Below are 26354 nucleotides of genomic sequence, written 5' to 3' on the forward strand. Positions count from 1 at the left end.
TTAAATTATTGTAAATCTCAGTAGTTGATCTTAACATAAAGTAGGTTTCTCATACCGTCGGCATAAAAAGAATAGAAAAAATGCAACAAGCGAATGCTATCAAAAATTATTCTGGTTTTCAAAGCAGCATTACGAATATTGAAATAGCTCCTTCTTGATGCATTCAGCTTACGTGCTGAAACACTTGGAAATTTTCTTTTCGTCAAGGATTCATACAAATAGAAGCTAGACAAGCCATTTCTCTACTTTGTAAGTTGAAAAATTTTTCTAAGATTCAAATTGTTTCAAAAAAACAAGGTATAGGGTAATTATAGGGCAAAAACAATTTTTGAATGGCTGTTCACGCATAACGAGTGTCCTTCATTCTTTCTTTCATGTCGAAGCAAGTTTTCAATCGGGTATTCAAACCTTTGGTTGAATATGTGCCTTCAAATCTAAGAAGTAAAAATGTAAACCCTTTGCCTATAGGAAACTTGGCTAAACTAAAGATCAGTCCTGAAGAAATGCAAATAATTCGGTCGACACGAAAGCTAGCAAGATCAAATTATATGAATATGTATTGTATTCCAAGGATTTGGTTATTTCCCTTTATAGAAAGCCTAAACACAAAACCGTTTCGATACCCAACCTTGCATTACACTGGTAACCCTGTCCGTTTATCTATAAGAGCTGGGAAAAAAGGAGTCCATAAGAGCTCTGTTATTCGCTCTCATAGCTCGCGGCGAGTAAGACAAGCATTTATTGATGTTTTGGAAGCTTTACATCAAAGTGGACATCGTTGTCTTCCAGATGAACCTGTGGACGTGATTGTCGATACATACAATGGTGGTACCACAAATATCTCATATGAAACTCTTTTTTATGACATACAGCGCTCTTGGCTAACTTGTCTCCATACCTACCATCGACAGAAGCCTCCTAATATCCAAGCTCTCTATCATAATCATACGAATGTGGTTACATTCGGTTCCGACAATATAATACTCTATAGAAAATGATTATAAGTACAGTATATAAAAAAAGATTATGTACATAGCATGCGATTCCTTGAGACAATTCGACAGTAAATTAAAATCCGTTTCACGCAAATCCTAATATTAATTCAACCACTATACTTTTCTTTTTCGTAAAAACCTATTATACAATAAGAACTTTTTCTTATAATTAGGGGGAAGCATATCAATTCAGCGCATATACTTGTTACCGGATATGCAATGCTTCAGAAAGAGAAAGCGCAAAACAAAAATTTGAAAACTCAAAAGAAAACTTGTTAATATTTCTTAAGAATTCCGCTCATGAATTGCTTCAGATCATTTAACAGAACCTTCCTTAGGTTTAGACCTACTAGGATACAGTCTTTTCTTCACCACCAGCATCACTTTTCTAGCAAAATGTCATCAGAGCTGAAATTTGTTTCCAAGTATTTAAATGCTTCTGTACAAGAGAGTGAACAAGCTCCTGTAAATGCTTTATTTAAAGCTGCATCTGAGAAAAAGCCAGAGTTGTTAGGATCTAACGATTTTGAAAAAGCACAAGTCTTCGAATGGACAACCAAGGCTTTTTCATCTGCAAACTCTCAAGAAATTTTGGAGTCACTCAATGAATCCTTAATGAATACCACTTTTATCGCTCAAGATGCTGGTATTACGCTCGCTGACCTTGCCATGTATGTTCATCTTCATCCTGTCGTTTCTGAACTATCCGCCAAAGAGGGCTACAAATTGAATAATGTTGCTCGTTGGTTTGATTTTATCCAACATCAGGAGGCTGTTATGGAAACTGCCAAAGGTCTCGGTTTGGAGTTGGTTGCTTTGGATTTGAACGCTCCTAAGATTCAACGCCCTACTATCGCTAAGAAGGACAAGAAGGAGAAGAAAGAGAGCAAGGGTGAAGAAAAGCAAAATGGAAAGGGAGAGAAGGCTACTCAGAAGCCTTCTACTGCCGAGATCGAGGCTGCTAAAAAGGAAAAGCAAAAGAAAAAAGAAAAGAGCGATAAAAAGGAAAAGAAAGATAAGCCTCCTAAAGAAGCTCCTAAGGTTGAGTTTCCTACTCCTTCTATGATTGATCTTCGTGTTGGTTTCATCGAAAAAGCCGTCAAGCACCCTAATGCTGATAGCTTGTATGTTTCTACTATTCACTGTGGTGATGCCGAAGGTCCTCGTACTGTTTGCAGTGGTTTGGTCAAGTATATTCCTTTGGAACAAATGCAACAGCGTAAGGTTGTTGTAGTTGCCAATTTAAAGCCTGCCAATATGCGTAGTGTCAAGTCTCAAGCCATGGTTCTTTGTGCTTCTTCTCCTGACAAATCTGTTGTTGAGTTTGTGCTTCCACCTGAAGGGGCTGAGGCCGGTGATCGTCTTGCCTTTGAGGGCTTTGACAATACTGAACCTGAATCCCAATTGAATCCCAAGCGTAAAATCTGGGAAACTATTCAACCTGGCTTCTCTAGTGGTGAAGATTTACTTTGCGGTTTCAAGGATGACCAAGGACTTCACAAGTTATTTGTCAAAGGTAAGAAGGAGCTTGGTTTCTGCAAGGCTCAAACAGTGGTCAATGGTAGTCTGAGTTAAAGAAACTATTTTTCTTTTAGATTATATTGAAAGGAACTAGATTATTTGGTTATAAATTTTGGCTTTCACCTTCTTGTTTATAATAAAAGAAAATATAGTCGCTGCAACGAACTGTAGCGTTTGCATAAGGTCTTTTCATTGTAAGCTATTTCATAGTCAATCGACTTGTATTTTTTCAAAGTCCTAATGGATTTTAAATTTATTACATTTTGAGTAAAATAGCTTCTGTTAGGATCTTTTTTTGTAGCTTTTAGTCTGTTTATGCTATGCACTTTCTATAAAGGTTCGTAAGCGACTTCATTTTTCATCCACAACTGTAACCAAAAGCTATAAAGCCTTTGTTCGTTCATTCCAAATAAAAGAGCAATATCAAAAAGAAATGATTTCGTTTGGTTCTTTCTCGTATATTGCAAGTTTATTGTGTGTACACTACTAATCTAAAATGCATTTTTCTAACATGGGCTAGGCTCAATGGTGCAAACATGTTGATGCAAATCTATTTTATAATTATGTTCAGTGTATGAATTTTGAATCTTTCAAGCATTGTTTAGGCGAGTTACTAATGTGTGTATAAGGATTTGGAAATGGACTACATAAATCCAATCGACCTATGTAACAAACTGAATTTATATATAGTTCCAGAGATCTTGACACATAGCGGCATGACTCTTCTTTTGTTGCTTGCAGGGAAATGGATCTTGGTGCTCATAAATTTACCACTTGTCGTTTTTCATGTGAATCAAATTATTCAGAAAACTCATGTTTTGGATGCCACGGAAATATTCCGTCAGTTAGGTCGCCATAAACGGGTCACTTTTATGAAGGCTCTCTTTGCCTTGGTCATGTTTTTTACCTTGCTTTATTGGTAAGTCTGGATACAGTGTTTTTGGGAAAACTACCATTGACTGATTCATCTTAAATTCCTAGATTATGCGCTGACAATATTATAGCATGGTTATGTCTCTTGTGCAAGAACAATAAAAGCTTTACAAGAATAAAAGTAGGTACGGAATGAACAGGTTTGATGCTTATTTAATACTATTGGGATTACTCGACAATTCTTGCATATCGAGCACTTGAAAAAACCGCTTCTTAGTAGACAAATAATACCTTTTATACTGATTTTTTCGACGAGACTTGTTTGAACCATTTATGAATAGTAAGATTGTAAGTTTTCCTGTAACTCTAATACATCATCCTGGTCTAATTCTCGAAATTGTCGAGTATTCATATACTTTCCAATCGATTGTACATGTGAGGTTGCCTTCTCTGTTGAAGAAGCAGTTACCATAACTGTATCAATATTTGATAAATCGTCAGGTGTAGTGTCTAGCATTGGGAATCCCATATCTTTTATATTGATTATATCTTGGTTTAGCTGTGAGGGAGGAAGATTGCTCAAAATAGCATCTTGGTTATTTGGGCCTCGTATTACTGTGGGTGCTCTGGAAAGATCTGAAAGAGAAAGAGGTGATTCAGTAGGGAATGAAACACTTCGATTTATATTCCAATCGCTCTTCTCGTGAAATTTTGCCTTTAGGTCGAGTGCAAAAATAGAACGACCGCTGCTTGATTTTAAATAGTATTCTAAATCACTCATGTGCAAATATGAAGTACCATGCAAACGCGTTGGTAGCGTCAAAGATTCAAACGCCATATTTGTGATAGAACTGGCAAACCAGTAATCATGTTCTGGCTTAAAAGGTAAAGGTGTATAAAGAGAAACTACATCTTTAAGGCTCCCTAGTACTAACGATTCATTCGCATACATCTGTTTTTGTTTTTGATTTGGTAATGAACTTACTGATGAGCCATCTGTATTTTTTACACCAAAAACCCACACTGGTAAACCGGCATCCTGTAGTTCATCTTCAATATATTGTAAATAATTGGTCATAAACCCAGACCAACCAGTATTTACATCAACTGCAAATTGAAATCCTTGCATTCCGTCACACTCCTCAATAAGAGGGCGTAATGTTTCATCCCAAACATTATGCTCGTTGTTATGCAAACGAAAAGCTTCCGCTCCAAGTTCAAATGATGAGCCTTCAGAATTCAAATCAGGGAAATTTATAGGAAATAAGTATTTAGGATCGAATAGCAATCTATTAAAATCTGACCAATGCTTTACAGTTCCAGTTTCAATATGTGGTAAAGAAGGAAACTGTTCAAGATCCTTCAATACATCAGGACTTTGAGAATGTAACCATTCATCCTGTTCCCACAAGGCACTCTGATAAGGATGAATGTCAAGAGGTGCTTTGTGGATTTTCTCAAGTGAACCAGCGATTGAAGAACCTACTACTTCTGAGTCACTCAGTTCAGCAAACCAAGGCCTTTTCACGAAGCCAAACTCATTAGGAGAGTCGTAAACGCATTCCCTTGGGACAGTTGCCAAATGCTCATAATTATGTTTCGTTAACTGGCGAAAATTTGTATTCACCGATACTTTTGAGACATCTCGTTCATCGTAAACAAAATATGCTTCTTGTGTGTTCCAAAAATGTGTAAGTAAGAAATTGCTCTTGCTTCCAAAACCTAAGCTCAATATCTCGTGCATGTCTTATGTCAAAAGTTCGTCAGCTTCTGTTATACAATTCAGAAAACAACTAAATTGACTATCAATCGCTCAAAGCATTAATTATTGTGTTTTATAAACCATACCAAAGCTTGGTTCTCTTAAAAGTCACATACAAATTTCTTCTACTGTGAACTGAATATGGGTTCACCACCACAAAAGAAACTACTAGTGAGGAATGAATAATTAAAATAATCTGGTATCTGAAAAAAAATTAAGTTTTTTTGGATAAAGTTTAAGATATATTACATTAATTTGTTTGAAAAAACTCTTAAGATTTCGTGGAGTATACCACTTCTACATTGACATATAATCTTAGTCGCGTAATGTGCATTTAATGCTTCATTTTCTATTTCATTCAGGCTCATCCTCTGGTACTAATTCCTCCTCAAAGGAGTCTTATGAGCTTCTCCATGGGTTAGAAAAACCCAGCCAGGAAATCAAAGATATATCGTTTCGTTTTGTGCTTGTACAAGATATTGGCGATCGCAAGAAAACAGTTTTATTTGATTCTAAACATTCTAATAATGAAGGCCAAGAAACGCAGCTTCGAGATTCATCTCATGCGCCTTTGACTGATTTGATGTTTGGTGCAATTCCAATGTCTCAAAAAAACACAGTTACAAAGCTGCATACCTTGCAGTCTCCTTCCCCTGCTACTCGGGAATATATGCTAACTCAGCTTTTTCAGATTAACATGTGTGGACCGGTTGAAACTCCAGGGAACGAAATGGCTATGGAGGACAACAGTTTCAGCGAGCAAAAAGTGAATAAGCAGAACGAAACTGATTCTGACGTATCAACCTCAAAGATCCAAGATTCGGCTCAAGGCGGTGCACAGACTGCGAAACCTAGTTTAGGTCACCGTATGGGTGAAAAGGGTTCCGTATCACCAGAAACAAACGAGAAGAGTTTTAGGAAGGAAACACAAAATTCTTTAAAAAAGAAATCTAATCTAACTGATGCTCCATCATCTTCCTTGTTGCATGAGCAAATGGAAAAGCTTTTAAGCATTCGACCTTCACATAGAGAGACACCGCGATCCTCGCGTTTGATTCCTTATAGCCCTAGATCTAGCTCACCTATAAGGGTTTCCCATTCAAGTGCTTCTGTACCAGACACAGTATTAAATTCTTTTTCAGGCACAAGGAAATTAAATGGTACTTCTTTTCCCATTAATAAAGAAACGGGTAATCTAATGGAGAGTATGCGCCGTCGCCGGAAAAATAGACCTCCCTCTATCAACCTTTCTACTTCTAGCTTTAATGGAACAAATGGCAAGTTATCACCATTTCTGTTTTCTGAAACCCGCACCAGGCCTTCAACCTATGCTTTAGCCCTAATCATAACTATCCCAATTACGTTTGAAAACTCAGTTCATCCTCTTACATTTTATTGGTCCTTATTCTCTAATGCTACGAAAACTCTAAAAACTGAAATAGATAATCATATCCGGGAGCTTTTATGCGTTTCCCTGTCCAATTCTTCGAATTCCAATGGAAACGCAATTCCTCTTATACAATCCACTTCTTCAAAAGTCGGCTTTGGGTCTTATTCACTTCAAAATGATGAAAATATCATTATGAAAATACAACAATGTCTAAGAATTTTAAAAGCTGGTATATTAGCTCCGTTAATACAACCTTCAGTATTTTCCAGCAATACGTGGATGGAGAATATCAAGATCTTAGAGGATTCATGCAGAAATGAGAAGCAAAATAAGTAAGTTTCACGGTTCATTTTACTTAATTTACTAACTTTTTCCTAGGTTCATTTCTTCACTACTCACCCTTGCTATGAAGATGAGCCGACAAAAAAAAATGGAGAAAACACCATTTAAGATTATGATCCAGTCTTCCCGTGCTCCTATTGCCAGACGCTTTTTGTACATCTTAGCTCCCCTCCTACGTCCTTCATTAGCTAGTTCGTCTGATGATATGTTAGAACCGAATCTACTTTTCCCTTCATCCGGGATGCTTTCATCTCAAAGCTTACCAACTACTCCAAATCATTCCTCAAAAAACTTTGAAGACGTTTATTCCTCATCAAATGTTTCGAATTCATCACAAGCAATTGATATCCGATCTACTAGGTCATCAAATCACGGCGTCAATCGCAAGCCATCGTTACGCAACTATCTAGGAAGTTCTTGGAGGCTTAAATTTATGAGGAGTAGTTATCAAAGCTCGCCAACTTGTCCGGATAGTTCGGGTGCTAGTCCAAGCTCTATTCCTAGAAATCAAAATCCTTTCGGAAGTTTTTCGCCAATTTCCACCGACTTCACTTTTGGATCTGATAGTTATGCAGGCCTGGAATATTTGGAAATTTTTAATGCAAATAAAGAAGCCTTGAAAGGTTTACCTAAGACCAGGCTTGTACCTAACGGAATGCTTCAGGTTGACCTACCTATGATTGACTTTCATCGTGATTCCACGAAAGCTCGTGTTCCTAAATTGGTGCCTTCAGTGTCTCAGGCTGGTTTTTTGGGTGCCTTACATCCTTGTTTTGATTTACAGGCGGCACCGTTGGATAGCTACATTATTCCAAACAGAGAAGAGTTTTTTGCAAGTACATTGACAAACATGTTAGAGACTAATTTAACACCTAAAAAGGAAGATGATACTACTCTATATTCGCGGATTGCAGTTGCAAACATCGACGAATGTAATATACAGTGTTATGAACTCTGTGAATTTCCTGTTATGGATGAATGTTCTACGGAAGGTAATGAAGATTTTGTTTCAGAATCAAACTTCAAAGTGTTCCGTGAATCAATAATGACTTCGTTCAACGTTGATCATGGATGTTTTTATTCCCTCAAACGTTCTTATCTTTTATACGACTATACTTATGTGGATGATGAATTTGTTAATGTAGCATTGACTGGCGACCTGAAAAGCATATTAGACTATATTAATAAGACCGACGTTCAATGTTAATGAAATGGTTTATGCTAAAACTGTTACTCCAGTCGAAACGTACTTAGATTTTGGATCATATTCATTCTTTTTATGCGACTGATTTTACTCATTACTTTTTTGCTTATGTTTAAATTTTCTATCAGATATATCAAAGGATCATAAGACCTCTCTTGTTTATAGTTTCACTTTTTCTTTTTACATAATCAATGAATACATATATTTTGTTTAGAGGCTTGGATGCTCTGATCTTTTAATGAGACAAATTTTCCTTGAAGAGACCGTTATTAAAATGTAAATATTAGCTACTTAATTTATACGAAGTTCGTAATTGTCTAAGATTCCTAACTCGATTTCGATAAGGGTTCAGGTAAGCGAAAGCTTACGACTTGCGAACATGTCCTTTACCAACGACTACGATTTGACCTCCCTGATTTCCAGAATACAACAAACTTTAAGGAATTTTTAACTGTTAATAGAAAAAGATTAGTATAACATGTCTTATAAACCAGCAGTTCCTGTTCCAGTGGAAGAGCAACCAATTTTGGAGAAGCTCATTGGAATTCGTCAGCGGTTAGCAGTGTTAAAGCGAGATCGTACCAAATACATTGACAAGAACGATGTTTTTAATCTATATAATCAATTAGTGGAACAATGTAAGTTTTACAAGGAGCTTAAAGGAATAAACAAGAATTGCTCCCAATGTCACTTAAACAGCTCATTAACGTCTTTAGTGGAATTAATTGACAAAAGAAGGTCATCTGATAATATTCGTAATATTGTGGATACTCAATTAGAGGATTGTCTACATTTGCTGTCACTCTTTTATCTGGCAATTGGTCGGAATAATGACCTTCCTGCATTCTTTGTGCAACTCGGCACAGTGAGACGATTATTGGAATACAGTTTGGAAGGAGCTTGTTATACTCAAAATGATTTAAAACCTCTGAAAGAGCGATTGGAGAGAATACGGGCTGCTGTATTAGAGGGTGCTCAGAAAGAAGACGCTTCTCCTGTCGTAATTAAATATATAAGGAACAAACTGGAACAGTGTGACAAAAACTATAGCGAAGCGCAAAGCAATATCTCGAAAATTGCACCAGAGCTTACTTCAATTCAAAGTCGGTTGGTGTCAATTCGTCGCCAAATTGACGGCTTTGCTGTTCGACCAACGTCGGATGGAGAGTTTATTGACCATTTGATGAAACAGCTGAAGGAGATTGAGGAAATGCGAGATCCCGATGGCAAGTTCGTTGACGACCAGAGCCGGCCTTTACAGGGACAAGAATTATGCAACGGTATTTTGGAAGAATGCTTTAGCTTTTTGGAAGATGCAAAATCAAAGCAAGGGCTGACGGATGAGATGAAAAGCAGCCCGAAATTTCAGCAAATCTACAGTCGTCTTGATGAGCTTTTAAGTAAACTAAAACACCTCACACTGACACATCGCTGGACGCTAAGAGAAACCGAGTAAGTAAAGTTACTATCATCTAAGAAGAAGTGTTTAACCGTATATACAGTTTGTATGTTTACAGAGCCTCATTGGCTGAAATTGACTCTATGCGAATCGATGGTCAATTCTTGGATGAAAATGGTAATGCACCTGCTGGTCAAAGAGTATGTTAAAACTTTTTACCAAGTTTGTGAGTTTCTAACAAAAACTTAGATTTTGCTTTATTTATTAAGACGTTGTTATGCATATATTTACCAACTGTTATCTGCCAGTGAACCCGTTTCTGAGGAGCTTATGGCTGTCCACAACCAGCTGCGTACTGTAAAACGTTGCTTACTGGAGGTACAAAGAAGTGGAGGAATTTACTCGGAAAGAGATTTGTACCCTTATCAGATGAAATTGGCTTCGCTTGAAAAACTACGGGTCAATGGATACTTTTTGGCATCAGATAATTCGGTTCCTGAGGGCCAGGAATTGGTCAATTCTTTACTCACTCAATGTCATCAACTTATTGAAGAACTTCGCGATGAAAGACACCAGCATGACATTGAAGAAGATGAAGCAATTACTAAAAGCAGTGAAAGCGGTTAAGGTGTATATTTATGATGACGATGAACCTGAGATGTTTCCTTTTAAATGATCATTTTCTGCATACATGATCTGGTTACAAAAAGTTATAAAGGCTTTAAATTAATATCCCATACATTATATTTTAACAAGTACTTTACACTTTATTTATTTGGGTGAGTGACGTTTTATAGAAGCTTTTAGTATTTATCGTTATTTAGAGGCTCAAATATTACTTTAGCTATAAAAGTCTATTACTATGCCTTGGATTGTCTATGAATTATCTGTGCTAGTAGAAATATGCAGCATCGTACATGTGCAATTATATGTTAAATACTAAACCATTACCTTTTGATTACTTTCATTCATTCTTCCTATATATGTTGGTTTTATGGAAGCTTTGCTTTTCAATGTTTTACGATTATCAGTCACCAGATATAACCAAAGCTACTGATGTTATGGTTGCTATTTGTTCTATAGGAATAGTTAATATTAGTCCTAGTTCTTTCTGCTGTAGCAATGGATGAACAACATAAGAAGCTCTATATGGACAATCTGGTGGGTAGAAAACAGCCAGCGGAAAGTACTCTTACTAAAGGTAAGCTTCTTGAGATGTTAGGTACCACAAACTATACTCGGAGAGTTGCAGATAAGTTTGATTTAGTAATGAACAATGAACTTGCTGGTGTCGTAAACGACGATGGAACTTCGCCTATTCATATTGACACGATAAACCAAACGTTAGACGAAATATGTGATAGACGGGCCAGAGATTCGCATGACTCTCTTTTGCCTAATCTGGTTAATTTGCTCATTACAGCCCTCAGAGCCCATTCCTTTATCAATAGACGGAAGAGGTTAACAATGAGATTGAGCCACGGCTCGAACAGTACCGAAAAATGTCACACGCATAGTGTCATGCGTTTTTTCCTACACACTTTTACTTAAAACTGGCTTGCAAATAACAACGTATTACCAAATTCGATCCTTCAAACTTACTCACATTAGCGAATTTGGCTTTGTATACATACATAATTGTAAAGCGTAGAATGTTTCAAGTCGTTACCTGAACCAAGAGGAGGTCACAATTGGATACCTCGTTAGCATTCATTATATAACAACCTGTTATAAGAATGGAATATTAGCGAATATCTTTAATATTCATAAGCTTAAAGGATTGTCTTCTTGTAATAAGTAAACAGAAAATTGAGATTATAAATTCTGGTTCTAATACAAAAACTCCTATTTAAATTTACTTTGCAATGATTATTCTTATTAATTAAAAAAAGCAAGTCATGATGGCTAATCTTTAGAATAATATACATATCTGTGTTTACAGTCTGAATTTTCAGATTGAAAGATTCAACTGTTCAGGATAAATAAAGTCGACTTTTAGACAGTTCATTTAGTTAGTCAAATTTCTGAACGTTATTACTATGCTTCTACGTATTACCATTTTGTCCAATTGAAACATACAATCCTATAATTGTAATTATTATTTCCACTCGCTAAACATCCTCATAGTATGAGGTTCCTACCGTGGCAGTAACAAGAAATCAAATATGATAGAGATATAATAGTAAACGAACTAAGTAAACGATGATAGTTCACTAACTCGTAACACAAGAACCCTATATAGCTCAGCCAAAAAAACTTGGCTTATTCATCCACCATGAGTTGACAACCAAACAAATGTGGATGGAATATTTGTACTTATTTATATATTGATGTATGGCATATTTACTTAATACAATTTTAATAAAACCCAACTTATAGCATCCTTTGTTATATTCATATTTTTTTTTATTATTCCTGCGGCTGAGACAAGAAGCACTCCGATTGGCATGAAATGAAATATCAAGAATTACGGATAGATACGTATCCGTTATAAAGCAGTTGCAAACGCGAATGCGGTTCCGTAACTGTTTATGAATGTGCAACGAAGGTGAGGATTACGAATATGAAAAGGTCCTACTGGGGGTTTCTAAACTTGCCCTTTACATCACACCAGAAACCACCAAAGGTTCCTTTTGTCTTTAAAAAGTAAGTATTGTAGTTGGAAGTAGACGAAGATGGATAAATATTGAATTTAGTTGGTTGTTGGTTAGTAAACAAAAAGTATTAACGCTGATTTAGTAACTGTTTAATTACCATGGCTCCTCCTGCTTACGCCTCTATCGACAAGTTCTGCAACGATTTATTGAATCGTGATTTTCCCATTGGAGCTACTCTTTTGAGTGTTCGTACCACCGCTCCTAATGGTGTTGTTTTCAACGTCTCCGGTAATCAAGATGCCAAGGGTATCATCGCCGGCAAATTGGAAACCAACTTCTCCGACAAGGCTAATGGTTTGACCATGTCTCAAGGTTGGACAACTGCCAACGTTTTGGAGTCCAAGATTGGCCTTACCAATCAATTTGCTCAAGGTCTTCATGCCAATGTTAACACCACTTTCAGCCCTGCTACTGCTGATAAGACTGCCATTCTCAATTTGGAGCATGAACATCCTTTGATCCACAGCCATGCCTCTGTTAATGCTTTGGAACGTAAGTTCCTTGGTGACTTCACCGTTGGCCACGAGGGTTTCCTTGCTGGTGCTGAATTCGGCTATGATGTCCAAAAGGGAAGTGTCTCTAAGTATGCCGCTACTATTGGTTACCAGGCTACCCCCTTCTCTTTAGCTTTGCAAGCTTCCAACAACCTTAGTGCTTTCCGCGCTAGCTACTATCACCGCGTTAGCTCTCAAGCCGAGGCTGGTGGTAATGTTACCTGGGATGCTTCTTCCACTGCCAACGCCATCACCTTAGAGCTCGCTTCCAAGTACCAATTGGATAAGGATACCTTTGTCAAGAGCAAGATTAACAACGCTGGTATTGCTACCATGTCTTACTTCCAGACCATTCGTCCTGGCGTTACTGTTGGTCTTGGTCTTCAACTCGATACCCAACGTTTAGGACAACCTGCTCACAAGGCTGGTCTTTCTCTTGCTTTCAATGCTTAAGTTCAACGTTCATGACAATTTCTCTGCTATGCTAGTCGTCATCTGAAACCTTAACGTTCCTTTATCACACTAAAAATAATTTGTTTGCAACGCAATTTGAAGAATGGTTTCACTGAACGATTGAATTCTCTTCTATCTCTACTCCCTTCTCTAATAACTAGTAGGTTACTTTGTATGAATTTCCAAATCTTCCAGAACATGTAAATAAACCAGTAGTGTTGAGTAAACCAACGATAAGGACAAGTAGATTTGTAACAATGAGCTACAGAAACAAGCTGGACTATATGTCTTTTACAGCTTTTCTTTGTTTTAATTTTTTGTTTTACATGTTCCTGGCTACTTACAGAACTGCTTTTTTACGGCATTACCAGAAAGACGTAGAAACATTTATGTAGAAATGATATTCCTAAATAACCCATTTACCTGATTATAAATAAAAAAAGAATTTGTATATAGAAAAGAAAAGAAAAGAAAATCAATATCAATATCAAGACGATCAAGAAAAGGTGCACTATAGAAGGCCGTCCTCTTCAAAAACACCATAATCGTCGTCATTCTTCTTCTTTTGTTTTCTTTTTCTCTTTTTATTCGACTCATTCTTTTTGGATATCTAAACGGAAAAATGTTGTTAGTCCTTCTGGTCTCTTTTCTTTTCAGTTGGAAAAAACGGACTTACCATATCATGAACGGCTTTTTCGGCATCCTCAACTCGCATAGTTCTCTTTAGATATTTAAGAATTTCTGATTGTTTTTGTTCTTGTTTCCATTTCTCTTCCAGAACGATTTTTTCAGGTTCAAAAGCACGTTCCTTTTTTGCAAGTCGTTTCTGTTTGAAATAGCCCTGTTCTTGCGATTGGGGATCTTTTTGGGACTGAATTAGCTTTTCTAATGCAGATTTAGCTCTCGTTTTTGACATATTGAGGCCGGTAGAAAAGAATTTAGAGGTACTGGTAGTCTACAGTTGAATATGGTAGGGAAAGGTATAAGCTTTCGAGAAGTCGAACACGAAATGTAGTGAAATTGGCAATCGGAAAGGAAAGGAAAGGAGTATATTGAAAGAAAAAAAAAGAAAGAAAAATATAGAGAATTATGCCTAAAAAAGAATAAGAGAGACAAACAATGAGAATAAATTAGAGAAAAGAGAGGAAATGAACTACACGATATGGTATATACAAGTGAACGAAGGAATTATGAAAAATAGAGTCTTCTTCCAAAAGGAATGGAGGTACAGTCATGATTATGGAGATTAGGGAGAAAGGATGATGATCAAGAGAGAGGACGGGAATGTAGGATTTGTTTACCATCTGAAGGGGACATTAGGCATTGCTCCTAAGAGATATTGACTGTTTGAAGAATAACAGACTTTATGTGCGGCGAGCTGGTTTCATATTTTGTTTTTTGATGTGTTGAACATGGGACTTTTTGATTCGAAAGCGACGTTTCAAGTATACTTCACAACGAGCAGGGTTTTTCTTCATGGAATGTTGATTGTAATAAATTTCAGATTGAATTTTCTTTTGTCTCCAGCAGGAAACTAATTTGACCATGGCTTGAACTGCTAAGCAATCTCTTTCGTCTAAATCAGGATGGAGTTGAAAAGCGAGTTTCATATACGTCTGAGGTACAAAACTATGCATGATAATTACAAATATTATTAAAGAAAGTGATGCTTTTGTTGAATTCCCCAAGAGTTTGGAAATGGGAGATGAATGGTATTGTTTACATTTGATATCTGATATAAACAAACCAAAGCAGAGTGCATATAGGAAACGAGCATACATTAAAAATTAGTTTATTAATTCATTTTTGAATAGAAAAGTTAACTTATGTATTAATTCCCTTCTTATAACTGTGTTTTTTTTCATTTTTTCTGTATTGTTTACTTGGTCCAAATGTAAACAAACCTGAAAGCGCGAAACCATTATCAATTCAGTTCGTTCTATCGTTTGAAGAAATAATGAGGACTTTTTACTACAATTTAGCTCATAAAATGAGCTTTCTCTGAGCCTTATAAGTTATGTTACCATGTCAAGTGTTATATTTACACATACTCTTTTCTAGTTAGTCGCGCAAGGGCTCTTAGGAAACACTGTGGAAGCTCTAACAAAAACAAACAAAAAAATAAAAAAGAAGAGGAAAAAGAAAACGAGATATCTGTCTCCTTTTTCTTATAGATACATTCACAAACCGATGCTTTCTTGGATCCATTGTTTACGAAATAAGGACGAACAGCAAGTTGCCAAATGTTTACTGATAAATAGCCCATTTCACTAGGCACTACGCTATGCTACTTACCACAATTCACGTCAACTCGGAATTACTGATGAACGAGGTTGTTGGTTTATCACTATTTGGAGGATCTCTAAGTGGAGTCCTTAAACTTCAAAAAAGGATACCGCGTTAACATATTAATTTAATGCATCGTTATAGTAATGAAGTATTAGTGAATATCAGCTAATAAGTATAATTCTAAAGGATCTTTGCATAATACCAAGTAAACAAACAATAAAAAACGAAATACAAAAATCAAGACCAAGCGATCGAAACATTAGTGAAAGGATCCACTAATCAAATATTATACACTGATCAGTCTACAGTCTGAATCTTCACACTGGAAAATTCGATTGTCTTTCAAGCATTCCATTTAGTTAATCAGATCCTTGGACATTACTAGTGTCTATAAACGTAGTGCAACAGCATCCAATTCATGTATACAACAATACAATCCTAGTTGTTTATTCCAGCCGATAAATATTCTCATAACGTGTGAGATTTCTACTGTTTTTTCTACTCCTTATGCCACTTTTACGCTATTTTTGATTTAAAAAAGACAATTGTTTTGTTTGCTCTTTCAATTATTTCTTTTTTTAAATTTATTTATTATTTCTTATTATAAACTGTAAGTTAGATGGTTAGCAAGCACAATCAGTTCGTTCACCACCACCTCCACCTACACCACCAAAAAGGCTAAGGTATTATAACCGAAATCGTTATTTGAACTTTCCAAAGGCTCACACCAGTAGACAAACAAGGATCTAAAAAAAAAAAAAAGGTTCCGGTTTTCCTTGAGCTTTAATTTTATCTATGTCTATTTCTTCTGATACTTCAGGGTCAGTTCCAGGTTCACCAATTGAGCTAGAGCCCGAGCCCGAAACGATTTGTCGGTGGCAAGGATGCAATCAAGACTTGTTCACGCTTGACAATTTAGTACATCATATTCATAATGGTAAGAAAGCTCAGAAATTGCGTTCATAGAATTTCAAGTATGGTACATGAAATTTCGTTCATGTGTTACTGGAATACTTTGATTATCCATTTGCTAACTTTTGGCTCAACTAGGTCATATTGGGAATCGTCGGCCTAAATACACTTGCGAATGGGATGATTGTCCTAGAAAAGGACTGGTGCAGACATCAAGATTTGCCCTCATAGCTCATTTACGATCGCATACCGGAGAAAAACCATTCATCTGCTCAATTCCAGAATGCGATCGCTCATTTACCCGTTCTGATGCTTTAGCAAAGCATATGCGGACGGTGCATGAGGCTGATACACTTCGCCCTTCTGACCCAATTCCAAAAGCGCATCCGATGCATCCTCAAAATGTCGCCAATGCCATGGTACAAAGTGCCAGAGAGGCTAGGGCGCAGCAGCAACAGCAGCAAAGTACTGGAATTCCAAACGAAAATATGGAAAACTGGCTTGATGCAGCTGCTATGCCAAAAACCCCTCACGACATGTATCATTTACAAAAGCTTAAACTTCGATGGGTGAAAGAGGAACGCGCTATGTTGATTAAGCATTTAGAAAATCTCAATATGAAGTCGGAACAAGCTCGTAATGAAAAAGAAAGAGCACTAGATAAACTCGTACAATTTGTGGATCCTTCTATACGCAGGTAGTAACAACCGCGTTCAGAAAAAAAAAAATTTATTTATAAATAAATAAATTGAGGGCCTCTCCCGTGGGACATAAAAGATATTTAGCATTTGACGTTTGTTCTACTTTTAAATTTTATGGTTGTTTTCCATATCTCATGTTAATAATATATTTTTTATTTTTTCTATTTATCTCTCTGAACTTTTGCTCTATATATGATCCATATGTACTGTATGCTTGCTATCCTTCCAATGTATTATTGGATTCCCTGTGGGTGCTAGGAAAAGACTGAAATTGACACAGACTGGTTTGTATCTTTACTTTTCCACACGAAGAACCCATTATTATTACTCGGTTACCTTCCATATCTGCTACAAATACAAAATCACTGTACTATTATCCTCGAATGCAAGACTATGGTATAGAAATAAGAATCTTCTATTTATTTTGCTTTCAAGCAATATAATAATATGAATCATTGAAACAAGGTTTCAAAAAAAAATAAAAATGCTATTGCTCTATCCTAAAGACAAATATGTACTATTTCGCTTTTTTCCTAACAAACAAAAAGAAGAAATATTCCCATTGGTTTCAAAGCTCATTTTCTTCCAACTCGTTTGTCTTGACAATTTCGCACACATAGTAGACGTAAACAAAAGAAGAAAATAGAAAAAAGCCGTTATCTTATCAATCTCGCAACTCCATGCTATCAGCAAACTTTCCCCTTCCGTCTTAACCCCTCAAATTCGTAACACGTAAAATGACGGATATATATTTCCCTGATCTCCCTAATAAGAAGTTACCGTTTTCCTACCACGAAACGGTCGCATAACTCAATAGACTTTTAGTTGTATTATAAGAAAATGGCATTAGTTACAGAAACGGGCGTTAATGTTTCAGATGAAGGGTAAGAGCATGCTTTGAAAAGATCGTACTGTTTACACAGAATTACTGTTGTTCTTGGAAGCCAATGGGGTGACGAAGGTAAAGGAAAGCTTGTTGATATTCTCTGCGACAGTGTAGATGTGTGTGCTCGCTGCCAGGTATGTTTCATCGAGAATAAGGAAGAACGAAAGAAAAAGGAAGAAACGCTGTCCAAAAAAATCAAAAGTCGAGAAGTGAGAAAAAGAAGTCTTTGTGATTTCCTTATGAGACTTATTAAAATCTGAAAGAACGAATATGAAAACAATGGTAAAATGTGATCATCTTTTATAATATAAATGGAAAGGTATACGCTATGTATGGATGAATGTCTTTTTGGATGAGTTGGAATTTTACATGCGTGTTTGTTCCTAATAAAACAAATCCTCTTTCTCTCTCTGTCTCTCTATTCGCGTGTGTATGAATTGAAAAGTCTTGCTTACTCTATGGGATCTTTACTATTGCTATTTCTTCCTTTTTTTTATTTGTTTTCTCCTTTTCACCTCGTGTTAGGGCCATCGTTCTAAACTAACTCTGTCTTACAGGGTGGTAACAATGCTGGACATACCATTAAAGTCAACGACCAAACCTATGACTTCCATATTCTTCCTTCCGGACTCGTAAACCCCAAATGTGTAAACTTAATAGGCACTGGTGTCGTCGTCTACCTGCCTGCCTTTTTCGATGAATTAGAAGATTTGGAAAAAAAGGGACTTGATAGCACAAATCGTATCTTTATGTCAGATCGCGCTCAGCTTGTCTTTGACTTCCACCAGCGTGCGGATGCTTTGAATGAAGCTGAGTTGGGCAAACAAAGTATTGGTACTACTGGAAAAGGTATTGGTCCCGCTTATTCCACAAAGGCAACTCGCAGCGGCATCCGTGTTCACCACTTATACCATTGGGACGAGTTTGAAGCTCGCTACCGTAAGAACGTCTCTGATTTAAAAAAACGTTATGGTGCTTTTGAGTATGACATTGAAGGCGAATTAGCCAGGTATAAGGAATTGGCTGAAAAGCTTAAGCCTTATGTTGTTGACTCTGTTACCTTTATGCACAATGCCTTAAAGCAAAGAAAGCGAATTTTAGTCGAAGGTGCCAATGCTTTGATGCTCGACCTGGATTTTGGTACTTATCCTTTCGTGACTAGCTCCAACACCACCGTTGGCGGTGTCTGCACTGGCCTTGGTGTCCCACCTCAACGTGTTGCTAGTTCCATCGGTGTAACGAAAGCTTATACCACTCGTGTTGGCGCTGGCCCTTTCCCCACTGAGCAACTAAACGAGATCGGCGAACATTTACAATCTGTTGGTCGTGAATATGGTGTCACTACAGGTCGTAAGCGTCGTTGCGGCTGGCTTGATTTGGTGGTTGTAAAATACTCCGCCATGATCAATGGCTATACATCTCTGAACTTAACAAAGCTTGATATTTTGGATGCTTTGCCTGAAGTCAAGATTGCTGTTGCATACGTAATCGATGGAAAGCGTTATGAGACTTTCCCTGCTGACTTGTCTTCTCTCGAAAACGCTGAGATTATATATGAGACTTTGCCTGGTTGGCAAACCTCTACTGTCGGTATTACCCGCTGGGACCAAATGCCTGAAAATGCAAAAAAATACATTCAATTTATAGAAGATTTCATCGGTGTTCCCATCGGCTTTATCGGCGTTGGCCCTGGTAGAAACGAAATGCTCATTAAAGAGTAAAGTTTTATTTAAGTCGCATCCGCTCTCTCATTTGAAGTCTTTTTATCTGTAATTGAGAAATCAATTATTTACGCTCATATAAGATGTTTGTCTATCACGGAAGTGAACAAGCGGTTTTATTTGCCGTATAAAAAAATTTATGAATTTCATCAAATTTTGGAAATTAGATACTACTAATGAAATGATAATAGTTCAATCCAAATCTTTCATTTGACTTTTGCATTTGTATATTGAGGTACTGTAAGCAGTTTAACTAACGAATTTTCAATCTACCTTTTTTTTTTTTTTTTTTTTTTTAACTCTCATATTACAAATTATAATGTAATTATGCTTCATTTCTTTGAGCCATGAGAGATCTATTGCAATTCATGGTGGGAGTTCTGAATCCTTGCTATGGTTTTCCATTTACAATGGAAAAGTCGGTCCCTGATATATATAGCAAAAGCAATATTCCTGATAGCTTTATAACAGCTTTAAAGAAAAGATTTTTAGTACTATTACTTGTTGTAATTACCAATAATTATACTGTGTTTATACTACTTACAAACTTAGAAACCCAGATGATCTTTCTCAAACAAACTATCAAAATTCAATTTTTTAACAACTAACAAATGTCTTAAATCACAATAGCAATAATATTCAAATTAGAAAAAAGTAAACTCCTCTTCATAAAACAAAATCCCCCACATTAAACATGAATAGTTGCGCTAAAAGAAAGAAAGAGAGGAGGTAAATGAACAATAATAATTATAGCACTCGACGCTCATAAACACCGATGCAAACTAAGAATACTTCAATCAAGGATATCGGTTTCGAGATATACTATACGGCTAGTCTTAAAACCGTTAAAACAACTGGCAGCAGCTACGGTGTAGGCACCAGCATCATCAAAATAAATCCAATCACCAACATTTAACTCATAGGGTAAGCATGCATCAGAGGCAATAGCATCCAATGAGTCGCAAGTAGGTCCCCATATGGAACAACGGTGATTACCAGTACTCAAATGAGTGTTATAGAGGAATTGACTTCCTTTCTTTAGAACGCGGGCAACAGGATGCTGGTGATCAAATAAGATGCAATTTAAGCTTCCATAAACACCATCATTCACATAATACATCACCTTTTCTTCGTCAGCGAGCTTACGCTTAGCTATCACATTCACAGCCAACGTAAAAGCACCTGCAACAAAGAAACGACCGGGCTCGGAGATGACGCGAACGGATGGGTCAAAGTAGGTATCTAAAGCAGGACGCACTAGATCGGCAACCGAGTCAAAGGAATCACTAGAAAAACCACCGCCAATATCAAGGAGATCAAAGTGAAAGCCTCGATCGAGACCTTGATCAAAGACGAACCGAGATCGACGAATAGCATCTAGGAACGCCGATGAGTCATAGCTACCGGAACCAACGTGAAAGCTGACACCTACTACATTCAAATTCAACGACTTGGCTAAATCGAGTAAAGAGCCAGTATCTTCTAGTGACGCACCAAATTTCAGGCTCAAACGGCAAAGACTGCCAGAATCGTCAGTAGATATGCGAAGCAATAAACGAGCGTTGGGATGGTGTTGCTTAACTTTGTAAAGTTCATCTGCATTGTCAAAAGTCATTAAATCAATTCCTTTTGAAGCCGAGTAACGTATATAAGTAATAGCTTTACAAGGGTTAGCATAGACAACTTTTTCCGGAGGAACGCCCATGTTTAATACTTGCTCAATTTCGCCTTTTGAAGCGCAGTCGAAGCCAGTACCAAACTTCTTCAACAAAGCTAAGACATGGGGATCAGGATTACACTTGACGGCGTAGAAAGGCTGAACTCTAGGGAGCTTTGTATGCCAGCGAACCAATTGGCGGTACACAGCATGCAAGTCGGCTACAAAGAAAGCATCAGCATCAAGAGGCTCTCCTTGAACATGAGAAGTATGCTCAAGTTCAGTAATCATACGTTTGAACGCCTCACCAACCGCCTGACGAGAATGGTCAGACGAAGACCACGTCGACACAGAATTGATTGCATTAACATGGCCAAGTAATTCCGTCGTACGCAACGACTCACTAGCGAAAAGGTTCTTTTCAGTAATAGCAGGCATACTGATCACTATTGTTATATCTTAAAGTAAGAACACTGATCCCTTCTTGTTTTGTACAAATAGCAATTGCTCTTAATTCCAATAGAAAAAACCTTTTATTCTCAGAAATGCGAAACTTTGTAAGTATTGAGTTTCGAAAAATCTGTGAATCAATCAAGCACAGTCAAAATCAAATTTTTTAGGTTACAAACTTCGTTTGGCCCTAAATCCCTTGATTTTTTATCAGATAACGCAGACGGATAAGAGAAATACTTTTGGTGAATGCGTATTCGAAAACTCTTGATTTATCCGCTTGTCTGGCCCCAATTCTCCTTTTATGACTTTTTTTTCAGCCTAGTATGGTTGGTAAAGGGTAACTTCTAATTCATATTTCCTCGCTCTTAAGGTTAGGGTTAAAACAAGGCATAATGAATGCTTTTGATAGTATTATGGGAATTTTTCTATTAGTAGTATTTATAATATCATAAAAAGAGGAGGTATACCTTCTTGTATAATTTCTTTTTTATATTGAAAAACCATACTGATGTACGATTTGCTCAATTGTTGCTCAGGCTTCTACTAATATAATGATACAGTGTTATTAAAGTATGAAACTATCGATCGTTTTATAGATGTGAAAACTGACTACCATTGCAGTTCCCTAGATGAAGGAACACGTTTTTAAAAATATGAAAGAGAATTCTCTATTTATTCATATGGGAAGAGTTTAAACAGGGAAACTATGGGGGTTTGAGAGCTGAATCCCATATGTAGCATATATCTCAATTCATGTTTGCAATTTTGCATTCCAGCATGTTTCATGGAAGTATTCACATTCAAATGGTTCAAAGGTAAACCCGTTATGTTTCTTGTAAGCATTTGTTGGTAATGTAAGATTATGCAGTTCGAATTCGAGAGTATTTTCTTTTATTCTCTAGCTCAATTTTGGTTTATTTTGTCTCATTCAAAAGTCTTATGCGAGGACAAAAATGAGGTCACTTGGTTGATATTTAAAGGCTATATGAATAGTTTGACCCAACTGTTCTGAGTAACTTTATAACATTCATTTAACATTTGGAATGATTTCCTTGTCAAGAGAATGGAATGAGCATGATTCATTTTAGCAACTTTTTATGTTGTTGGTTTATAAGTGTTTACTTTAAACTTGATACAGTAAAGCTTTCTACTATCTTTTCGAGAAAAAATGGACTTGAAACAAATTTGAAACCAAATGTGGAAGAGCCATTCCTAATTGGATGTTTTCCGATTACTAGCATTTTGGTTTTGAGTAATATTTATTGTTCCATAGGTCACGATACCTAGAATTGATTACTGTATACGTCTTCCGGCGTCTTTCTTAGACTTCTTGGTACGCCATCAGTGGATAAAACTTTTTATTTCTTCCTTGACTTAATATTTCTCGGAAATTACGGTTTACTTACGGATGAACAGAGGGACATGCAACTCAATCCATAATTTTATATGCAGTCTCTGAAAACGATTGTCTGAAGACTCCATGAATATACTTTTAGTAAGTAAAGAGGTTTCCAATGCCCATTTTTCCCTGTCACGGTTTTCTTCCTTAACGGAATAATAGATCCTCAATGACCCTTATATGTGCTCAACCTATATATCATGATATGGTCAATTTTGTTGATTTATACAGCTTTCAAATAACTGAAAGCTACTTCCTTTACCTTTCAATTCTCTATAGATAATCTATAACGAGTGTATTCTTCATAATTTATGATTTTTATCCCATCTTCCACCGTAAACAAACAAAATGATACTTCTCTTCAAGGTAACGGTTTTGGAGTAGCAGAACACAACCCTTAGCTAACAAGTCGAAGTAGCACGTTCCTTCGTTTCCACTTTATAAACACCAAGTCGCCGTTTTCTAAAGCTGCAATTGTAGATGCAACTGAGTATATTTTATTTGTAAGTTCAACAAAGTTATGTTTAAAAGATATGAAAAAATTTCAGTTAATTGAAAGTGCTTGAAGACTTTTTGGCGCTTTTCTTGTAGCTTTAGAAAACCAAGTGGGTTTTAAAAAAAAAAGAAAAAATGTTTGAAATTTGTTGGCCAAATTCTCTTGAGAAGTATACAAGAATAAAGAAAAAAGCTTTTTGAATATTAATATGACTTGTCATAATACCTAGTATTTTGTGATGGACTTAATTAGTAAAAGCCAAGCGTGGTTATCGTATTTTTGAAGGATTCATACACATTTCCACAGAAAGAAAAGAAATATTGTTTCTGCTGTAATTAGCTTTTTATAAAAACAACAAAGGCAAAGGCAAAGGCAAATGTAAAGGATAAAAATCAAGGGGCTAAACGAACCAACTGGTAGTTGCTTTCCAAATCATCTCGACGAAAGGAGAAGCGGTCGTGAAGACGGTACTGCCCACCTTGCCAAAATTCAATTTCTAAAGGTACGATGCGAATGCCACCCCAAAACTCAGGAGCAGGTATGAAACCAGGCTCATCTTCACCAAACTTTTCTTTGTATGATTGAACGCGTTCTTCCAATTCTTTACGGTTCTGAATGACAGTACTTTGAGGGGAAGCCCATGCACCTATACGAGATAGGCGAGGCCGAGTTTGGAAGTACTCTTCAGTTTCCTCGCGGCTGAGACGTTCGATCATCCCCTCAACTCTTACTTGGCGTTGTAAGGACTCCCACCAAAACGATAGAGAGGCATAAGGATTTGTTTTCCAGTCTTCTGCTTTTTTCGATGTTCCCAAGTTGGTAAATATAATAAAACCTCTACGGTCCAGTTCCTTCAGCAAGACCAAACGGGAAGAGACTCTTCCAGAAGGAAGACGAGCCGAAGACAAAGTACTACTTTCTGGAGATTGAATAGCCGGGTCTTCGGTAGCTTCATGGAACCAGTCATTAAACACGAGTAATGGGTCCTTACCCTCCAATTCCTCCTTATGAAGACTTGACTTTGAGTATTGATAGCGATTAGGTGCAAAAATAAGTTTATCTTTCGTAGAATCTGTTGATTTTGACATTCTTTTTATTTGGTTTGTTACGAAGCGCCTAGTGAAAAAACCAAGTTGCATCGTATGTAACCTGAAATTCCTTAGTAGTCCAGCGAAGATGGTATGACAGACAACCTTGTTCGAAGAATACAATTTAGTGAAATACCATTGAATAAAAAAGAAAAATTATCTTCTTTTCTTTATGAAGGGTATGAAATCTCGTTTCCTGTGTTCAAATTAAGAAAAAGAAATGGAATTGACATCATAAAGAGACTTGTTAACAGTGTTTCTTTATAGTTTCACAGTGATTTGTGATTTCCTTCTCATTAATTATTATTATTTTATTTCTTTATATATAAATTTCATTTTTCTTTGTCTAATTTTGCAAAAAAAAAAAAAACAACAAAAATGGCTGACTTAAGATGTTGTTCGAAAACTGACTATGAATAAGTAGAGAAACCAAAGGTAAGACGTCAAACCAACTCTTTTTTCTTTTTTAAAAAAAAAGCGTTATTTCCATCAATTAAGTTGTCTAAGAAACCTTTAATTATTGACTATGCATATCAGAATCGCTTGTATATGGCCATATTAATAGTATCCTTCCTTCGCTCTAGCTTTTGTCATGAGAATAATACTAACAAGTATGATTGTAATCAAAAGGAAATAGGAATAAGTCTTTACATTACAAGTCGGGAGTCAATTGGAGAAATTATCCACTATTTGTAGTTCAATACAAATGTCTCAATACGCCTGGTTGACAAACGGCGATGGATCAACCATTAAGTCATTAAACTCGACCATTTCTCGAAACAGTTGGATTATATATGCTAATCTACTCTGGTTAATAAAACAGCTTTTCTTACCTATTAATCATCGCCAATTCATTGTTAATTGGATTTGTATTTCTATATTTCTGTGTTTGTCTTAATTTAAGTAACGTAATAACATTGCACTCTTTAGTATTATGGTTATCATATAACATTTGAAAATGTTGGGATTTCTTCCTTTGACGTTCTGCATCGGATTTTCTCTGCGGACTTTCTCTTATCAAACGGCTTGATCTTTACGAGTAGTTCTTCCTTCCTATCACTTTTGTGGATCATCCTTAAGCAACTTGGGTGATTACCTGAAACTTGCATCCAGTTCTTGGCTGTCTGCAATGCATAATCATAAGCATCCCTAGAGATTGAGGGTTCATAGTATGTATATATGTAAAAATCCCAACCGTCCTGACGAGCGGGAATTCCCATTTCCCAATCATCCCAGTCAGTGTGGGTGTCACGGAACCAGCGGGTGAGAAGGTCTAGCGCCGTTACAAGAATATCAACCGTCTGAGCATTGCCTAAGGAATTGAGTACTACTGACTTGCTCAATTCATTTTCAGACTTCCCCCTAATCCATGGGTTAGAACACTCATATCCTAAATCTGGGCGCTGGAGATCAACAAATTGTGGCTGTTCCCCCTCGATAGAACACAATGGTCGGGTTGCATTCAATGCTTGAATTTCCGAGATAGCAATCGCAATTAAAAAGAAATAATGAATAACATTAACCATATTGGGAATAAAGAAAACTGAGACTATCCTTCATGAATGGCATAGTACAAAGTAGGGTCCACGTTAGTTTCACTTAACAATATAATAATAACAAGGGGTTCTTCAACGCTACGAAGCGTAAAAAGCACCTCGCCGT

The 26354-nt window shown here is 36.6% G+C and overlaps 15 protein-coding genes across 15 annotated transcripts; 9 read left to right on the forward strand and 6 right to left on the reverse strand.

Annotated features, from left to right (window-relative positions):
* Window positions 1-34: 34 nt before the first annotated feature.
* On the forward strand, window positions 35-1088 carry SPOG_01155 (uncharacterized protein). The gene has a single exon (XM_013169427.1). The coding sequence runs from the start codon at window positions 375-377 to the stop codon at window positions 996-998; it is 624 nt and encodes a 207-aa protein (XP_013024881.1). The 5' UTR covers window positions 35-374; the 3' UTR covers window positions 999-1088.
* Window positions 1089-1101: 13 nt separating this feature from the next.
* Window positions 1102-2740, forward strand: SPOG_01156 (cofactor for methionyl-and glutamyl-tRNA synthetase). Its single transcript, XM_013169428.1, has one exon. It carries the CDS (start codon window positions 1296-1298, stop codon window positions 2568-2570), a length of 1275 nt encoding a protein of 424 aa, XP_013024882.1. The 5' UTR covers window positions 1102-1295; the 3' UTR covers window positions 2571-2740.
* Window positions 2715-3746, forward strand: SPOG_01157 (cornichon family protein Erv14). The gene is made up of 4 exons (XM_013169429.1): window positions 2715-2990; window positions 3037-3088; window positions 3146-3435; window positions 3521-3746. Exons 1-4 carry the CDS (start codon window positions 2950-2952, stop codon window positions 3549-3551), a joined length of 414 nt encoding a protein of 137 aa, XP_013024883.1. The 5' UTR covers window positions 2715-2949; the 3' UTR covers window positions 3552-3746.
* Window positions 3243-5297, reverse strand: SPOG_01158 (inheritance GTPase). The gene has a single exon (XM_013169430.1). It carries the CDS (start codon window positions 5131-5133, stop codon window positions 3721-3723), a length of 1413 nt encoding a protein of 470 aa, XP_013024884.1. The 5' UTR covers window positions 5134-5297; the 3' UTR covers window positions 3243-3720.
* On the forward strand, window positions 5295-8333 carry SPOG_01159 (uncharacterized protein). The gene is made up of 2 exons (XM_013169431.1): window positions 5295-6873; window positions 6920-8333. Exons 1-2 carry the CDS (start codon window positions 5489-5491, stop codon window positions 8088-8090), a joined length of 2556 nt encoding a protein of 851 aa, XP_013024885.1. The 5' UTR covers window positions 5295-5488; the 3' UTR covers window positions 8091-8333.
* A 134-nt stretch (window positions 8334-8467) lies between these two features.
* SPOG_01160 (uncharacterized protein) lies at window positions 8468-10468 on the forward strand. The gene is made up of 4 exons (XM_013169432.1): window positions 8468-8725; window positions 8804-9539; window positions 9590-9686; window positions 9736-10468. Exons 1-4 carry the CDS (start codon window positions 8566-8568, stop codon window positions 10111-10113), a joined length of 1371 nt encoding a protein of 456 aa, XP_013024886.1. The 5' UTR covers window positions 8468-8565; the 3' UTR covers window positions 10114-10468.
* SPOG_01161 (uncharacterized protein) lies at window positions 10395-11264 on the forward strand. Its single transcript, XM_013169433.1, has one exon. The coding sequence runs from the start codon at window positions 10609-10611 to the stop codon at window positions 11035-11037; it is 429 nt and encodes a 142-aa protein (XP_013024887.1). The 5' UTR covers window positions 10395-10608; the 3' UTR covers window positions 11038-11264.
* Window positions 11265-12035: 771 nt separating this feature from the next.
* On the forward strand, window positions 12036-13289 carry SPOG_01162 (outer membrane voltage-dependent anion-selective channel). Its single transcript, XM_013169434.1, has 2 exons — window positions 12036-12132; window positions 12226-13289. Exons 1-2 carry the CDS (start codon window positions 12050-12052, stop codon window positions 13088-13090), a joined length of 948 nt encoding a protein of 315 aa, XP_013024888.1. The 5' UTR covers window positions 12036-12049; the 3' UTR covers window positions 13091-13289.
* SPOG_01163 (uncharacterized protein) lies at window positions 13234-14114 on the reverse strand. The gene is made up of 2 exons (XM_013169435.1): window positions 13767-14114; window positions 13234-13700 (listed from the first exon to the last, which is right to left on the reverse strand). Exons 1-2 carry the CDS (start codon window positions 14004-14006, stop codon window positions 13602-13604), a joined length of 339 nt encoding a protein of 112 aa, XP_013024889.1. The 5' UTR covers window positions 14007-14114; the 3' UTR covers window positions 13234-13601.
* A 340-nt stretch (window positions 14115-14454) lies between these two features.
* On the reverse strand, window positions 14455-14698 carry SPOG_01164 (uncharacterized protein; the record flags this gene model as incomplete). Its single annotated transcript, XM_013169436.1, has 1 exon — window positions 14455-14698. Exon 1 carries the CDS (start codon window positions 14635-14637, stop codon window positions 14455-14457), a length of 183 nt encoding a protein of 60 aa, XP_013024890.1. The 5' UTR covers window positions 14638-14698.
* Window positions 14699-16002: 1304 nt separating this feature from the next.
* SPOG_01165 (Ino80 complex subunit Iec1) lies at window positions 16003-17154 on the forward strand. Its single transcript, XM_013169437.1, has 2 exons — window positions 16003-16316; window positions 16430-17154. Exons 1-2 carry the CDS (start codon window positions 16175-16177, stop codon window positions 16990-16992), a joined length of 705 nt encoding a protein of 234 aa, XP_013024891.1. The 5' UTR covers window positions 16003-16174; the 3' UTR covers window positions 16993-17154.
* A 554-nt stretch (window positions 17155-17708) lies between these two features.
* SPOG_01166 (adenylosuccinate synthetase Ade2) lies at window positions 17709-19801 on the forward strand. Its single transcript, XM_013169438.1, has 3 exons — window positions 17709-17876; window positions 17916-18012; window positions 18436-19801. The coding sequence occupies exons 1-3, from the start codon at window positions 17833-17835 to the stop codon at window positions 19597-19599; spliced, it is 1305 nt and encodes a 434-aa protein (XP_013024892.1). The 5' UTR covers window positions 17709-17832; the 3' UTR covers window positions 19600-19801.
* Window positions 19802-20153: 352 nt separating this feature from the next.
* SPOG_01167 (ornithine decarboxylase Spe1) lies at window positions 20154-22068 on the reverse strand. The gene has a single exon (XM_013169439.1). It carries the CDS (start codon window positions 21692-21694, stop codon window positions 20393-20395), a length of 1302 nt encoding a protein of 433 aa, XP_013024893.1. The 5' UTR covers window positions 21695-22068; the 3' UTR covers window positions 20154-20392.
* Window positions 22069-23609: 1541 nt separating this feature from the next.
* Window positions 23610-24794, reverse strand: SPOG_01168 (pyridoxamine 5'-phosphate oxidase). Its single transcript, XM_013169440.1, has one exon. It carries the CDS (start codon window positions 24741-24743, stop codon window positions 23997-23999), a length of 747 nt encoding a protein of 248 aa, XP_013024894.1. The 5' UTR covers window positions 24744-24794; the 3' UTR covers window positions 23610-23996.
* Window positions 24795-25000: 206 nt separating this feature from the next.
* Window positions 25001-26318, reverse strand: SPOG_01169 (uncharacterized protein). Its single transcript, XM_013169441.1, has one exon. The coding sequence runs from the start codon at window positions 26216-26218 to the stop codon at window positions 25634-25636; it is 585 nt and encodes a 194-aa protein (XP_013024895.1). The 5' UTR covers window positions 26219-26318; the 3' UTR covers window positions 25001-25633.
* Between the last annotated feature and the right edge of the window lie 36 nt (window positions 26319-26354).

The sequence above is a fragment of the Schizosaccharomyces cryophilus genome, assembly GCF_000004155.1.
Source record: "Schizosaccharomyces cryophilus OY26 unplaced genomic scaffold supercont4.6, whole genome shotgun sequence".
Classification (NCBI taxonomy): Eukaryota; Fungi; Ascomycota; class Schizosaccharomycetes; order Schizosaccharomycetales; family Schizosaccharomycetaceae; genus Schizosaccharomyces; species Schizosaccharomyces cryophilus.

Bases quoted from the DNA above. Each gene is read 5' to 3' on its own strand.
- SPOG_01161 (XM_013169433.1), top strand. From the start codon at position 10,609: ATGGATGAACAACATAAGAAGCTCTATATGGACAATCTGGTGGGTAGA.
- SPOG_01160 (XM_013169432.1), top strand. From the start codon at position 8,566: ATGTCTTATAAACCAGCAGTTCCTGTTCCAGTGGAAGAGCAACCAATT. The intron at 9,540-9,589 runs GTAAGTAAAGTT...CCGTATATACAG, and splicing joins TGGACGCTAAGAGAAACCGA to TTTGTATGTTTACAGAGCCT. The intron at 9,687-9,735 runs GTATGTTAAAAC...ACAAAAACTTAG, and splicing joins ATGCACCTGCTGGTCAAAGA to ATTTTGCTTTATTTATTAAG.
- SPOG_01169 (XM_013169441.1), bottom strand. From the start codon at position 26,218: ATGGTTAATGTTATTCATTATTTCTTTTTAATTGCGATTGCTATCTCG.
- SPOG_01165 (XM_013169437.1), top strand. From the start codon at position 16,175: ATGTCTATTTCTTCTGATACTTCAGGGTCAGTTCCAGGTTCACCAATT. The intron at 16,317-16,429 runs GTAAGAAAGCTC...TGGCTCAACTAG, and splicing joins AGTACATCATATTCATAATG to GTCATATTGGGAATCGTCGG.
- SPOG_01166 (XM_013169438.1), top strand. From the start codon at position 17,833: ATGGCATTAGTTACAGAAACGGGCGTTAATGTTTCAGATGAAGG. The intron at 17,877-17,915 runs GTAAGAGCATGC...CTGTTTACACAG, and splicing joins GTTAATGTTTCAGATGAAGG to AATTACTGTTGTTCTTGGAA. The intron at 18,013-18,435 runs GTATGTTTCATC...TCTGTCTTACAG, and splicing joins ATGTGTGTGCTCGCTGCCAG to GGTGGTAACAATGCTGGACA.
- SPOG_01159 (XM_013169431.1), top strand. From the start codon at position 5,489: ATGCTTCATTTTCTATTTCATTCAGGCTCATCCTCTGGTACTAATTCC. The intron at 6,874-6,919 runs GTAAGTTTCACG...ACTTTTTCCTAG, and splicing joins AGAAATGAGAAGCAAAATAA to GTTCATTTCTTCACTACTCA.
- SPOG_01158 (XM_013169430.1), bottom strand. From the start codon at position 5,133: ATGCACGAGATATTGAGCTTAGGTTTTGGAAGCAAGAGCAATTTCTTA.
- SPOG_01167 (XM_013169439.1), bottom strand. From the start codon at position 21,694: ATGCCTGCTATTACTGAAAAGAACCTTTTCGCTAGTGAGTCGTTGCGT.
- SPOG_01162 (XM_013169434.1), top strand. From the start codon at position 12,050: ATGAAAAGGTCCTACTGGGGGTTTCTAAACTTGCCCTTTACATCACAC. The intron at 12,133-12,225 runs GTAAGTATTGTA...ACGCTGATTTAG, and splicing joins GTTCCTTTTGTCTTTAAAAA to TAACTGTTTAATTACCATGG.
- SPOG_01168 (XM_013169440.1), bottom strand. From the start codon at position 24,743: ATGCAACTTGGTTTTTTCACTAGGCGCTTCGTAACAAACCAAATAAAA.
- SPOG_01155 (XM_013169427.1), top strand. From the start codon at position 375: ATGTCGAAGCAAGTTTTCAATCGGGTATTCAAACCTTTGGTTGAATAT.
- SPOG_01157 (XM_013169429.1), top strand. From the start codon at position 2,950: ATGATTTCGTTTGGTTCTTTCTCGTATATTGCAAGTTTATT. The intron at 2,991-3,036 runs GTGTGTACACTA...AACATGGGCTAG, and splicing joins TCGTATATTGCAAGTTTATT to GCTCAATGGTGCAAACATGT. The intron at 3,089-3,145 runs GTATGAATTTTG...TGTGTGTATAAG, and splicing joins ATTTTATAATTATGTTCAGT to GATTTGGAAATGGACTACAT.
- SPOG_01156 (XM_013169428.1), top strand. From the start codon at position 1,296: ATGAATTGCTTCAGATCATTTAACAGAACCTTCCTTAGGTTTAGACCT.
- SPOG_01163 (XM_013169435.1), bottom strand. From the start codon at position 14,006: ATGTCAAAAACGAGAGCTAAATCTGCATTAGAAAAGCTAATTCAGTCC. The intron at 13,701-13,766 runs GTAAGTCCGTTT...TTTTCCGTTTAG, and splicing joins AAAAAGCCGTTCATGATATG to ATATCCAAAAAGAATGAGTC.